This window comes from Pteropus vampyrus, unplaced genomic scaffold (assembly GCF_000151845.1).
Source record: "Pteropus vampyrus isolate Shadow unplaced genomic scaffold, Pvam_2.0 Scaffold146, whole genome shotgun sequence".
Lineage (NCBI taxonomy): Eukaryota > Metazoa > Chordata > Mammalia > Chiroptera > Pteropodidae > Pteropus > Pteropus vampyrus.
This window is the reverse complement of record NW_011888927.1, coordinates 1,042,319-1,055,098: the sequence shown is the minus strand read 5'-3', so window position 1 is coordinate 1,055,098 and position 12,780 is coordinate 1,042,319. Positions and strand designations below refer to the sequence as shown.

Sequence of the window (12,780 nt, the reverse complement as noted above, 5' to 3'; positions counted from 1 at the left end):
CTGCTGGATGACTTTAAGTTTGTCTGATGGGGTAAATGTTGTGCTGTTGAAAAAAAAAAAAAGACAGAGATAGCCTATAATTTTCTTAACGGAGCCATTGATATTAATATTTTTATAGTATATCCTCTTAGGGCGTATGTGCCTTAAGTTTGACACATCAGGCGTAATGAGTTACTGGAAGGGATGACCTCTGCATTCCTATGGTTCTTTGAGAAAAGCAGCCTCCAACTCTCTATGGAAGAATTCCTTTTATCTAACTGGATCATCTCCTTTTATCCAACTGGATCTTATTTTCCTAATACATGCTCTTCTCTGAGTAAAGAGTTTGGTTAATTTCCATTTGGTTAAGGACGTGATCATGTAGATACGTTTCTGGGTAGTCTCTCCACCACTTTTGAAAATGCAAGCGCCTTGTAGAGCAAAAGGTAACCCAAATGTCTCAAAAGAAACTTTCTGATCTCCAAGCTGAGTCTGACACATCTAGGAATGCAGGGGGTGTTTAAAGCTTGAGTAAAAACAAGATCTCATTAATATCTTAATAAACCAACCATTGTTTTGATTTATGTGATTTTTCAACAAATCAGGGATTACCTGATCTGCTGTAGACACTCTACGGCTGAGGCGAAACAAGCATCTTTTGTGGTTGGTAACACCTGCAAAAAAAGAATTTAAGAAACTCAAAGAGAAAAGTTGTCTTTTGCAATAACAATAAAAATAAAAGATACCGATGGCAGGGTGAATGGAAATTACTTGGGCTTGAGTGCTATTCTACCAAAGTAAAATGGAAATGTTGTGCTATCTTGAACCACCCACACCAAAGAAAAGCATAATTGCTGAGGAACTTAAAATCCACTATACCTTTTTAGTGTCTCCAAGAACTGACAAGGTCACTGGCCAAAATTTCCTACAATGAAATCCATACTTTGTTAATAAAAGTTGTTACTTATGGTAGATTAATCTCATTTTTACTATTAAATTATTTCATTGAAAAAATTTACTTTCCAGTTAAAGCTTATTCACTTTTTTTTGATTATTGGATGTTGGGGTGATCAGCCTTATCATAGCACTAGAAAGAAAGCCTGATCACTTAGTATTCCTGTGGAATAATAAGAAACAATGCAACAAAAAGAGCACTTCTAAAACTTATAAATGAGAAATTACAGATGGAAAAGGCGGGGAGAGAAGGAAAAAGGCCAAGGACTGAACACAAATAACTTCCTCTGAAAATGTGAATATGCGTATTTTGCTTTAAAGAACTACAAAATATCAGGCAAGATAATGCAAATTTAATTTGTATATATGTGTGTGTGTATATATATATATATATGTTAAACACACACCTGAATAAAAAACACATTCCAAAGAACTCCTGGGTTCATACTTGTCTCCAAAACTTCTCAGAAATAAAGATGATTAAATATCACTATTTCACAAAATAAGACATATGCAATTAAGTGAATAAACTGCAAACCATATACATTAGATAGTAAAGTACCAAATTCCTGATAATCCTGTTTGCATTTTAAGTGAAAACCACTAGATTCCACTCATAACTTCTGTACATACCTCTGCACCCCAAGGAAGCCCAGAAGAGCAATGTCAGGCTGCTTATTTAGCCGCAGCACACATTCCCAGTAAATGTCTTCCTCACGATCATTATCCAGGGCATACAGCATAAACAGTGGTGGGTAGAGCCGAGGTAGCAGCACAGGAAGCAGTAACCCAGAACTTGTTACCACATAACTACAAAACATTGGCAAGAGAGGGAAAAGCATTCATATTAAAATTGAATACAGAATCAAAGTTGAAAGTAAAGATAAGAAATTGTGAGTAAAGAAGCAGTTATATTACTCTACTTTTACATATGGAGTTCAGATGAGGAGTTTGTCTATGGTCCCAGAGTTCTGTGTTGGACCACATGTAAATTCTTTTCATTAATTCAAAATCTAACTGAAAATCTACTTGGTGTCCATTTCAAGACTGATTTCTCTGGGGTTATTCTAGCTCAGCATGATGTTACTTTGTTCAGCTACCTTTCTGCCCAGTCATTTGTGGTTGTACTCTCATGAACTTGAGACCTAAAAGGAACCTCAGAGATCATCTAGTCTAACCACATCATTTTAGAAATAAGGAACCTGAGATCTACTTTCCAGGATTCTCTGAATAGGATTATCTGCTCCCAACCCCTTTCTTCACTATTTCCATCCAACTCTATTTACCCAGGCTCTGGTGATTCTGATCTGGAATCTGACTTCCCAGTGCAAAAGGATTTCCTTTCAGTTGGCAGGGGAGCAGAGAGAGGAATTGTGCTGCCCTCTTCAGGAAGCTCAGGGAATAGAAACCTAAGGAGTTAATAAAAAATATAATTATACAATTATACCTCTAGAGTGGCTAAAGAGTAAAAACACTCTCCCGTTATTTAATACATTTAAGGACCTATGAAATCAAAATTCATAATAACTAAATATTTTATTTCTGAGCGACTTGAATAATGCTTCTCACAGAATAAAGTGTAGTTAAGAGTGTAGTTAACGAATAAAACCACTAAAAAATCTTCACGTGCTATGGTTATTTTTCTGTCTAGTTATTAAAGAATGAAGATCTATATACATTTTTCTTACTGGGAAATCTCATCTGAGGTCAATTTTTATTGACTCTTCAATCAGAGACCATTATTCTCAAAGCATAAACAAATATCAGTAGAAACTACTTAAAAGTTCAACATTAAGAAAAATTGAAAACCCAATTAATGTAAAAATTTTTAATGTTTATTAAAAAAAAGTCAAGTTGCTGAAAAAATTTTCCGAATGGTCAAGCTGCCAAGTTGTTGAGGATTTTTTCTAGGCTTTGAATTTGCTCTAGATTTTATCTCCAATCTCTTGTATGCAAACGGTGGGCTCTACCATAAACAAGTCCATCGTCCTATTTTTACAAACATTAACAGTGACCCTTTCTCTTTAAAGGCAGTCTGCAATCTTCTCTATTTTTGTAGACATACCTTGCCCTGTCTCTGTCTCCAACTTTATAGTTGGGAAAGCTAAGAAAGGTCAGGAAATTTATCTTCATTATATCCATCTAGCTTAATGTCAGAGATGAAACACTCCCAGCTCAGTGGTTTTTAGTACATCATACTGCCCCCTCAAAATCTGAAACATTTCCAAATGCACTTATTAATTTTGAGGCTAATAATATAAGAAAGTTTTCTGGGAAAAATTGATAAATTTTTATATAATTATCTCAATATAGTATTTACTTGTTGGCTTAAACCAAGTCAAAGATCTTCCATTTCACCAGTTCCAGATTTGCCTGCTGCTTGAAACTCTCTTTCCAAAGACGCTTACTCCCTCACTTTCTCACCTCCTCCAGGATCCCCTGCTCAGATGTTACCTTCCTTATTAGTCAGGCCTCCCTGACCTTCTGTTTAAAATAGTATCTTACCTCCAGCCCCATTCTCTTTCCCTCTGTCGCATTTATTATCATCTGACATACTATATATTTTCTTTAGTCCGTCCCCACTAAAATGTAAGCTCCATGAGAGTAGAGATTTTTAAATTTTTATTTTTTATTTTTTTGGTTTTGTTCACTGATACATTCCTCCAGGAGCTAGAATGGCTACTAACATATAAAAGCCTTGAATAAATATTTGTTGAATAAATGAACAAATATGATGCTGTGTTCAAGGAATAGGACATAAATACTCAGGGACAAAATTTCATATCAGACTTTATCTTCTTTGTAGTTAGGTTTAAAAGACATGATTTTGCCTAGAGATTAAATCCAAATAAGAGTACTATATTTCATATCAAAATGAGAATTTAAAAAAAATTATTTTACTTATTATTTTTATTATTTTCTTATATTTATATATAAATATATTCTTATTATATTTATATATAATATAAATATATTCTTATTATATTTATATATAATATAAATATATGATATATTCTATAATTATAATATAAATATATGATATATTCTATAATTATTATAATTACTATTATACTTAATGAGTAAGAAAGACATAAAGAAAATAAATAACAAGGGCTAAGGTTCATTTTTTTTTATATTTATAGCATAAACATAAAGTAAAAACATGTTTTCATTATTCAACCATTTAAGGTTCTCTAGCATAAAACCCTTTTCTTGATGAGTAATTTCTGTGATAAAGGGAAACATTAATGATTCTTCACAGAGATGTAGTAATCTCTAGATATCCAAGGGTGAAGATACCCAAGAATTAGTATAAAGTAGGATTCCATAACTTGCAGACCTCAGTGAGATCTCTTACCTCACCAATTGGAAAATTCGCTTGAGGTAGGACTTAATCTCCTTCACTGCCTCCTGCAATAATCTGCGGTTGGCTCCCACACCCACATATGTCATCCTATACACTGCGACCAGTGTCTCCATGAGCCTACCCAGGGGGTGCAGAGGAGTGTCACAGGCCTGAGGCAGGAGGAGAATTAATGAAGAGAGTCAATGTGCACTAACAGCAGAAACAATCGATCAATAAATAGTAAACTTTCAAAATGTCAGGAGTCAACTTTTGAACCAGGAAAATTCAAATACTCTAACTTTTCAGAAAGTGTTGAGTCTACCCAAACTACATGCAGTAGGATCTCCTAATCTTAACTTATAGGTTTTTTAAACACCTTGGGAAAACAGCTTCAGATACACTGATATAGAATATCATTAAAAGAGAGGTTCTAACATACTTTAAACTTCACAAAAAATATGTAAAATGATACCTTGGAGAAAACTAAATAATGACTGTTGATTATGCTCTGAAATAATTGCTCTTCAGTTCCCTTGATTTCTCTTAGTACTCCTTCCTGCACTCTCTACCAATGCATGTCAGACTTTAGAGGGCAGAGCCAGGGGGTGAGGGCAGCATGCTTTATTTAGACAAAAGTCTTTAGTTTAGCTCATGTTACTAACAAAAAGCCATTTTAAACCCTGACTCTAGTTTTTAAGAACCCCTTTGAACACTTTACAAAACTTAAAAAGTTCTATTGTCATAATAGAGCAATCTTCACGCAGAAATGTCCTTTTAGTAGTAAGGGAATTAACAGAGAGAAATACTTTGAAAGCAAAACAAGATTAGGGTAACAATGAGTTGTAAGTAGATTTAAATAATGTATTAAGACAGTTGCATCATTAATTCACAAGGTCAGTGTAATTTTCTTTTATTTTTACCTTTTTAAAATACTTGCCTTTATTAAATATCTCTTGATGTCATCATATTTCTCCACTGAGAAGGCACCAACATGCTGAGGAATAAATTCCAAACTCTCTAGCGTCTGAGTGTGTGAACGACTTAATATCTCTGGACTATAAAAAGGGAAAAGAAAGCCTATTATGAATTTCATATCAAGAAAGCAAGATGATTGTAATGTGCATATAAAATATAGTCACCAACTAAGGATGAAATGGAGCATCCAGCATAGTGTTTGGCATAAATGAGCTCATAAATGGTAACTGACCCACTATTAAGTTTATTTAATAGTCATTCAAAACAGTATTTAATGTTACTTCATACCAACTACAATAAATTAATGAAGGTTTTGCTCCAACATAAGCCATGGTGTTGGGAAATACTATCATGTTAGCTTGAAGAGAAAACTGGTGATAGATTTGTGACAGGAGGAAAATGAATAAAAGGGAGAGGAAGAGCTAAGGAAAAAGGAAATCTAATCAAGGGGAAAAGGAAGAAATGAAAATGGGCTCAAGAAGTAAGGAGATAATAAGGATGCTACAACAGATGGTGAGGTAAGCACATAATGGTAAAAAGCAGCTTTGGATGAAGAGGTTAAGACGAAACACATACTAGTAATTAGCAGAAATCTTTAGTCATGGAACTCTACCATTAAATTACAACCAATTAGAAATCAGAAACAGTGCACAATCATTATTATTACATTATTTCAGATAAACAAATAACAACATGGTTTTATATAAAAGTTCATTCATGAATGAAACACTATAATAAAGTCCCACTTAACCCAAATACAACAGAAAAAAAAGAGAGAGACCTAAACTTTCTACACTGCAGGCAGTAGCAAGTTCTTTAGGCCCAAATGCTCAGCAATGCTTGTGGAAGTTACTGGCCAAGTTAAAGAATAAAGAAATATGAAGAAAGGCAGATGGAGAAAAGAAAAGCAGGCATAAAGGAAAAAAAAAAAGAAAATGGGAGAAAAAAAGAAAAAGTAGAAAAAGAGAAATGAAAAATGACTGCAATTTTTCTTTCAGCACTTCGAAACTGTTGTGCCACTTTCTTTAGGCCTCCAAAAGATACCGATGACGATATGCAGGCATCTGAACTGCTGTTTCCCTGTGTAGGGCATCATTTTTATTTAGTTGCTTTCAAGATTTATTTATTTATTTTTTTCCAATTTGAATGTGATGTGTTTGTACATGGATATCCCCTCTTTTCCCCCCAGGATGCAGTTAGCTCATCTTCTTCAGTCTGTAGGTTTATGTCTTTCACCAAACTTGGAAAGTTTTAAAACCATTATTTCTTCAAATACTTTCTCAGCCCCACAATTTTTTTTCTCTCCTCTGGGATCCCAAGGAGACAAATATTAGACTTTCAGGTGCTTAGAGCTCCATTTATTTTTTTAATATATAAAAGTTCATTCAAATGTTTTTTCTCTGTTGTTCAGTTTACATAATTTCTATTAATCTATTCTCAAATTTAATGACTCTTAGGTCTCTATTCTGCTACTGAGTTCACCTGGTGATTTTTAAAATTTTGGTTGCTGTATCCTTGAATTCTAATATTTTGATTTGCTTCTTTATATCTTTTCTTTGCTGATATTTATCAATTTTAATATTTGTTTCAAGGGTATTTGCGATTGCTCATTTGAGTTTTTATACTACCTGCTTTAAAGTTCTTGTCAGATAATTCCAGTATCTATGTTAGGGTGTCATTGATGTCTATTGATTGATTTTCTCCAAATAAGTTGAGATTTTTCATGGCCCTTTGATTGCCAAGTAATTTTGGTTTATATCCTGGACAATTCTGAGTATTATGTTATGAGACTCTGGATCTTATTTATATCTTATGTAGAATGTTGGCATGCATAATGAACACAGTAGGCTTGACACTATTATCTTTAGAAGGACCTGCTTGTAAAGTTGACCCTTAACCCTTGACTGGTACCTGGGAGCTAAGCTTCTTAAAAGTTCCCTACATTAATGTGAAACATTCCCTAACTGATAAGGGTATTTTAACAATGTGCTTTATGGTAAACGTCTTCTTTCCTTCTGGGACTGTGGAATTTGAGTAGTTGCTAAGCACAGGGTGTCAATGTGACCAGCCTCCATTAAGAATCTTGGACATAGTCTCTAATAGACTTCACTGGGCAGAAACTTTGTACATGTGTGGCTGAATTTTATTCTGGGGGGAAGAATGTACTTTGTGTGACACTTTGCAGAAGGGAGAGCATAGAAAGCTTGCACTTGGATTCCTCCACAATCTGCCTGTGCCTTCTTCCCTTAAGATTTGGCTATGGATCCTTACTGTTCCAAAGGTAATAACATTTACCTGTGAGTACATATTGAGTTTTATGAGTCCCTTTAATAAATCACTGAATGTGCAGTCATCTTAGGAATCTCTGGAACTGATATTTTTTGTTTCAGTCTTCTATTGGCTATGGTTCCAATGTCGGTTCACTTCTCAAAGCCTCTGCAGTCCTATTTGGGTCTGTCTGTGAGTGTATCACCTAGTGGTCAGTCTGGGACCTGGGTGGAAGTCTCCCTATTGGTCAGTTCTCAAAGTGTGTCATATGCTAATTAGGATCAAATTTACACATGTGCAAGCCTAGGATGAACCTAGAAGCTCCTAAACATCTTTACAAGGTTGCTTTCCAGAGCTCCTCTCTGTGCATTAACTCGCCAGCATTTTCTGGTTCCCTTTTTAGGTTCTCTGGCAGAAACTGCCCACTTCCATGAATGTCCATCTAGGACCAAGTGGTGGGGGGGTGGCGGGGGAGAGACCAAAAAAGCAATGGAATTTGACCATGACTCTTGGATCTGAGGAGCCACCAAGCGGGGAGAAGAGTCTATTCTCTCAATAGCTTCAGCCCTTGCAAGCTTCCTGTTCATGGCTGCTCTAGCAGTTGTCATGCTGTCTCTGCCACAGAAGCACCTGGTGGCTATCGCATGAGAAAATGGAGAAAAAGAAGAGAAAGAAAGCCCAGCATGTCTCCTCCACATTATCTGAGCTTTAGGAGTCTCTCTTCTACATCTTGAGTCAAAAGCAGAGGGTTTTTTCTGGATTTCCATCTATCTACACCACAGTGCTTACTTCAAGGTTTCGGGTTACAATGAGTTCATGTTGAGGGATCCTGAGGTTAAAAAAAAACCCCAGTAAACTCATAACTAATTTAATGGTACTTTGAATTTAGGTATTCTTCCCCAATACACTAGCTGATATTTACTTTCCAGTTTTCAAATAGCTGTCCATATTATTCTGTGTGGGTTTTACAGCTGGCTTCAGCAGAAGATAAAGAGAAGTGTGTTTTATCCATCTTACTCAGAAACAGAAGTAGATCACTGACTTTTAAATTATATTTTTAAGTTAAATGTGGTAAGCCTTGACTACTCACTGGTTTTAAGTTTCATCTTCCTACCATGCTTTGTCCTATACTGGGCAGGCATTCACTCACCTGTCTCTGTGTTGGCGCCGATTGGCAGTAAGAGCCACAGCAATATTCTCCCATGCTTTCCCAACTTCCCCTTGGCCTGGGTTCTCACAGCCCAGCTGACGCCAACATTCATCAAACACTGCTTTCCATTTCTCATCAGCTGGTACTGCCAGGTTTCCTAGCTTCCTGCTAATAGAGTCATATCAAGGTTTTATTAACCACATTTTTGTGTGTGTGTGTGTAAAAATCCTAAATAGAAACTAATATACAACTGGGATTGCTTCTATGACAAACTGCTTAGATTGATAGTGGTTCTATTTTCAAAACACTACATGAAAATTTTAAAGGGATGGTTTTTAGCTATTTAATATTTATTAGATTCTAAAGTGTATGAATTGTTAAGTACTAAGCACATCAGAATTGACTTCTTTGCATGCTACATTTTCAAGAATTGATTTTGTAAAATTGATTCCTATTAAAAGAAGGACTTTCTGTGCTTTGCACAACTCATAATGAGAACTGTGATATGCATTACATACTGTGTTCTAACAATACTCTAAGAATAGAGATAGTACATAAAATACATCAAGCTCCCATCAGAATAAAGAATTTGAGATGCTACCAAAATACAAAAACAAAGCTAAGGGTGGAATCAATAAGGAAAATACACATATCCTTCCAAAACTTGTTGGAAATACATAATACACTTAGAGACTTAGATTTTGCCATTTTTTCCCATATGTGCAGAGTATACTATTCCACTTGGTATATATAGAGGCTTGATCTTTACTTTTCAAAATCAAGTTGTATAGGGGTTCCATTTCAGAATGCTCTCTTTCAATCAACTTGGATACCTGCACCATTAACAGTAAGATTATTCCCACAGACAGAACTTTTACTTTAAACATCTATGCTGTAAAGCTACAATCTAAGCAAAGACTGTTGACAGCTAACTATAGAAGTGTCAGTTGACAATTCAAGGAAGTTCCACTTTGTTAAAAAAAGACTTTTAAAACGTGTTCTGTATTTAAAATATTAACCACCTTTGATAAAAAGCAAGACAACTCAAAACATTCAATAATTAATCCATAATTAACACTAGTTACTCACAAAACTTTGGGTCTGTCTTTATCACTCTCATACAGACTAGGCTTGAAGTAGGTTCCAGTGATTTTTATCCCAGATCCCCATTCTCCACTAAAATAACCTTCAATGTAATCGCCATTTGGCATAGTCAGTATTCCCTGGGTAAAGTGAGAGAAAATGTGAAATTAGAGAAAGTATTTTAAATTAAAAATACCAAGATGGGAAAAAAAAAAGCACCAAATGGTTATTAATATTTTATTTTTAACTTACTCTTTACCAAGCCCCAATTCTTAAAAAAAAAAAAAAAAAGCGTGTCTGTGTATGTGCAAAAAAAGTATGTGAAAATAATCCCTGGATAAGAGGAAAAAAAAATCACAAGAAAAATTGATAAAATATTTTAAGCTGAATGAAATGAACACACAACATGTCCAAATGTACGAAATGCTGCAAAAGCAGTGCCTAGAAGCAAAATTTAAGCTGTAAACGCCTATATTAGAAAATAAAAAAATCTCAAATAGTAATCTAAAATTTTACCTTACAAAATTAAAAGAAGAGAGGCAAACTAAACTCAAAGCAAGAAAAAGGAAGGAGATAATAAACATTAGAGCAAGAATAAATGAGAGAGAAAACAACACAAAAACAAAAATAGAAAAAAATCAATGGAACCAAAAATTGTTTCATTAAAAAGATACACAAATTGACAACTAGATTGATCAAGAAAAAGAAAGACCTAAAATTACAAAATCAAAAACAAAACAGGGAATATATTATACCAATCTTACAGAAATTTAAAAAGGTAGAGGGGAATATTATGAGAACAACTTTATGCCAACAAATTAGATAACTTATATAAAGTAGAAAAATTCCTAGTAAGAATCAAATTACCAAAATCGACTCAAGTAGAAATGGAAAATCAGAATAGCCTGATTAGAAGGAAATTAAATTAGAAATCAAAAATATTCTCACAAAGTAATGTTTAGGCCCAGATGATTTCATTGGTAGATTTTCCAAAAACATTCAAAGAAGAAATAATAATATCAAAGCTTCACAAACTCTTTCAGAAAACAGAGGAAGAGGGAACCCTTTCTAAATCATTCTATGAAGCATTACCTTGATACCAAAGACAAAGACATCATGAGAAAAGAAAGGTATAGACCATTATCTCTCATAAATATAGATTCAAAAATGTTTGACAAAATATTACTATTACATTGAGCAACATATCAAAAGTATTATACACCATGACAAACTACAATTTATCCCAGGAAAGCAAGGTTGGTTTATAATCAGAAAAGCAACCAATAAAATACACTATATTAATAGAATAAAGGACAAAATCACTCGGTCATCTCAATTGGCACAGAAAATGACAAATCCAAAATGTATCTATGATAAAAACTCTGAACAAACTAGGGAAAGAAGGGAACTATCTCAATTTGATTTATCTATAAAAAACCTTTAGCTAACACCATACTTAATGGTTAAAGATTTAATGCTTGCCCCCTAATATAGGGACCAAGGTAAGGATGTCCACTCTTACCGCTTCTATTTAACATTATACTAGAGCCTGGCAAGTGCCATCAGAAAAGAAAAAGAGAAAAAAGCCTTCCAGATTGCAAAGGAAGAAGTAAAACTAACTTTATTGCAGACAACATGATTCTATATACAAGAACTCCTAAGAAATACACATACACCCTTCTAGAACTAATAAATGAGTTTAGCAAAGTTTCAGGATACGAGAACAAAATATAAATATCAATTGCATTTTTATATAATAGCAATAAACAATCCAAAAATAAAATTAAGAAAACAATTCTCTATAAAGCATTAAAAAAACTTAGAAATAAAGTTAACCAAAGATATGTGAGAGATGCACATTGAAAACTATAAAACACCACTGACAGAAATTAAAGAATGCCTAAAAAAATGGAGAGACATTCCATGTTCATAGAGTAGAATGTTCAATATTCTAATAAGTGTTAGAAGCCACACAGAAGAGACCACATGTTGTATGATTCCTTTTTTATGAAAGCTAAAACGGCAAATCTATAGAGTGATGAAGTCCATTAGAGGTTCTCTGGGACTGGAGGTGGAAACAAGGGGTGACTTTGAATGGGCAGGAGATGGTGATGGAAACCTTTTTGGGTGATGGAAATGTTCCAAATGAGATTATGGTGATGGCTACACAACTCTGTATATTTACTAAAAATCAATGAAATGTATACTTAAAATGGGTAAACGTTATGGTAAGTTAGCTTTTCAAAAAATCAAGAAAAAATTAAAGGTCGCCGTTAGAGAAAGAAGAAAGTTAGTTTCCAACCTTCCCACTAAGAGTCCAGTCATCTGAAAATTCTCCCTCGTAGATGGTATCATCTTCGGAAAGTAACACTCCATTTCCCTGTGTGAAGAAACAAAACAAAAATCACAACACAAAAAATGCAGGGTAACTTAGAGAGTCCATGCAGCCATATCCTCCAAAACCCTGTTATCTTAAAAGACAAAATAGTACTAAGAAGATATTACATTAATAAAAAGATGATTTTAAAAGTTAAGGAAATATGAGTTTAAAAAAATCAATAGTAACTATATGCAAATATTCTACTCACCGTCATTTTATTAAGGTGAAAGTTGCCTTCATAGTATAATCCAAATTGGGTAACTACCACACCATTCCCTTGACATACATCATCTTGCCACATTCCCATATACTTTTCTCCCCTTCATCAAAATAGAAAATAAATGAAAAATCAATGATGATAAAGATGAGGTAGGGAAAAAACAGTTATCACATGGGAGATACCAAGCATAACCCCTAGGTGGTATCTGTTCCATTTTTCTAGTTCAAGTGGTTAACTCCAACTCCTCAAAAAACGAGACAATGTGATTGCAAAAGGCAGCTTACTCAGAGCAATATTTTCTCAGGAATTTAATATGATAGTTTACCTGACATAGATTTGCATAAAACACATGCATTTCTATGACAACTTTAAAATATATAATTATAAAAAGAATGCTAACAATTCAACTCTAATTTCATTCAAAA

The 12,780-nt window shown here is 34.1% G+C and overlaps 1 protein-coding gene across 1 annotated transcript in view; it reads right to left on the bottom strand.

The window, feature by feature from the left end:
- Nucleotides 1-12,780, bottom strand: part of LOC105298169 (alsin-like) — a 22,126-nt gene that overhangs the window by 2,684 nt on the left and 6,662 nt on the right. The window contains exons 6-16 of the mRNA XM_023535986.1: nucleotides 12,344-12,455; nucleotides 12,058-12,135; nucleotides 9,762-9,895; nucleotides 8,673-8,837; nucleotides 5,217-5,334; nucleotides 4,292-4,449; nucleotides 2,220-2,342; nucleotides 1,567-1,743; nucleotides 859-904; nucleotides 592-653; nucleotides 5-43 (exon numbers count right to left, since the gene is read on the bottom strand). Of these exons, the coding sequence (XP_023391754.1) occupies nucleotides 5-43; nucleotides 592-653; nucleotides 859-904; nucleotides 1,567-1,743; nucleotides 2,220-2,342; nucleotides 4,292-4,449; nucleotides 5,217-5,334; nucleotides 8,673-8,837; nucleotides 9,762-9,895; nucleotides 12,058-12,135; nucleotides 12,344-12,455 (1,212 nt within the window). The remainder of the gene's footprint in view (nucleotides 1-4; nucleotides 44-591; nucleotides 654-858; nucleotides 905-1,566; nucleotides 1,744-2,219; nucleotides 2,343-4,291; nucleotides 4,450-5,216; nucleotides 5,335-8,672; nucleotides 8,838-9,761; nucleotides 9,896-12,057; nucleotides 12,136-12,343; nucleotides 12,456-12,780) is intronic.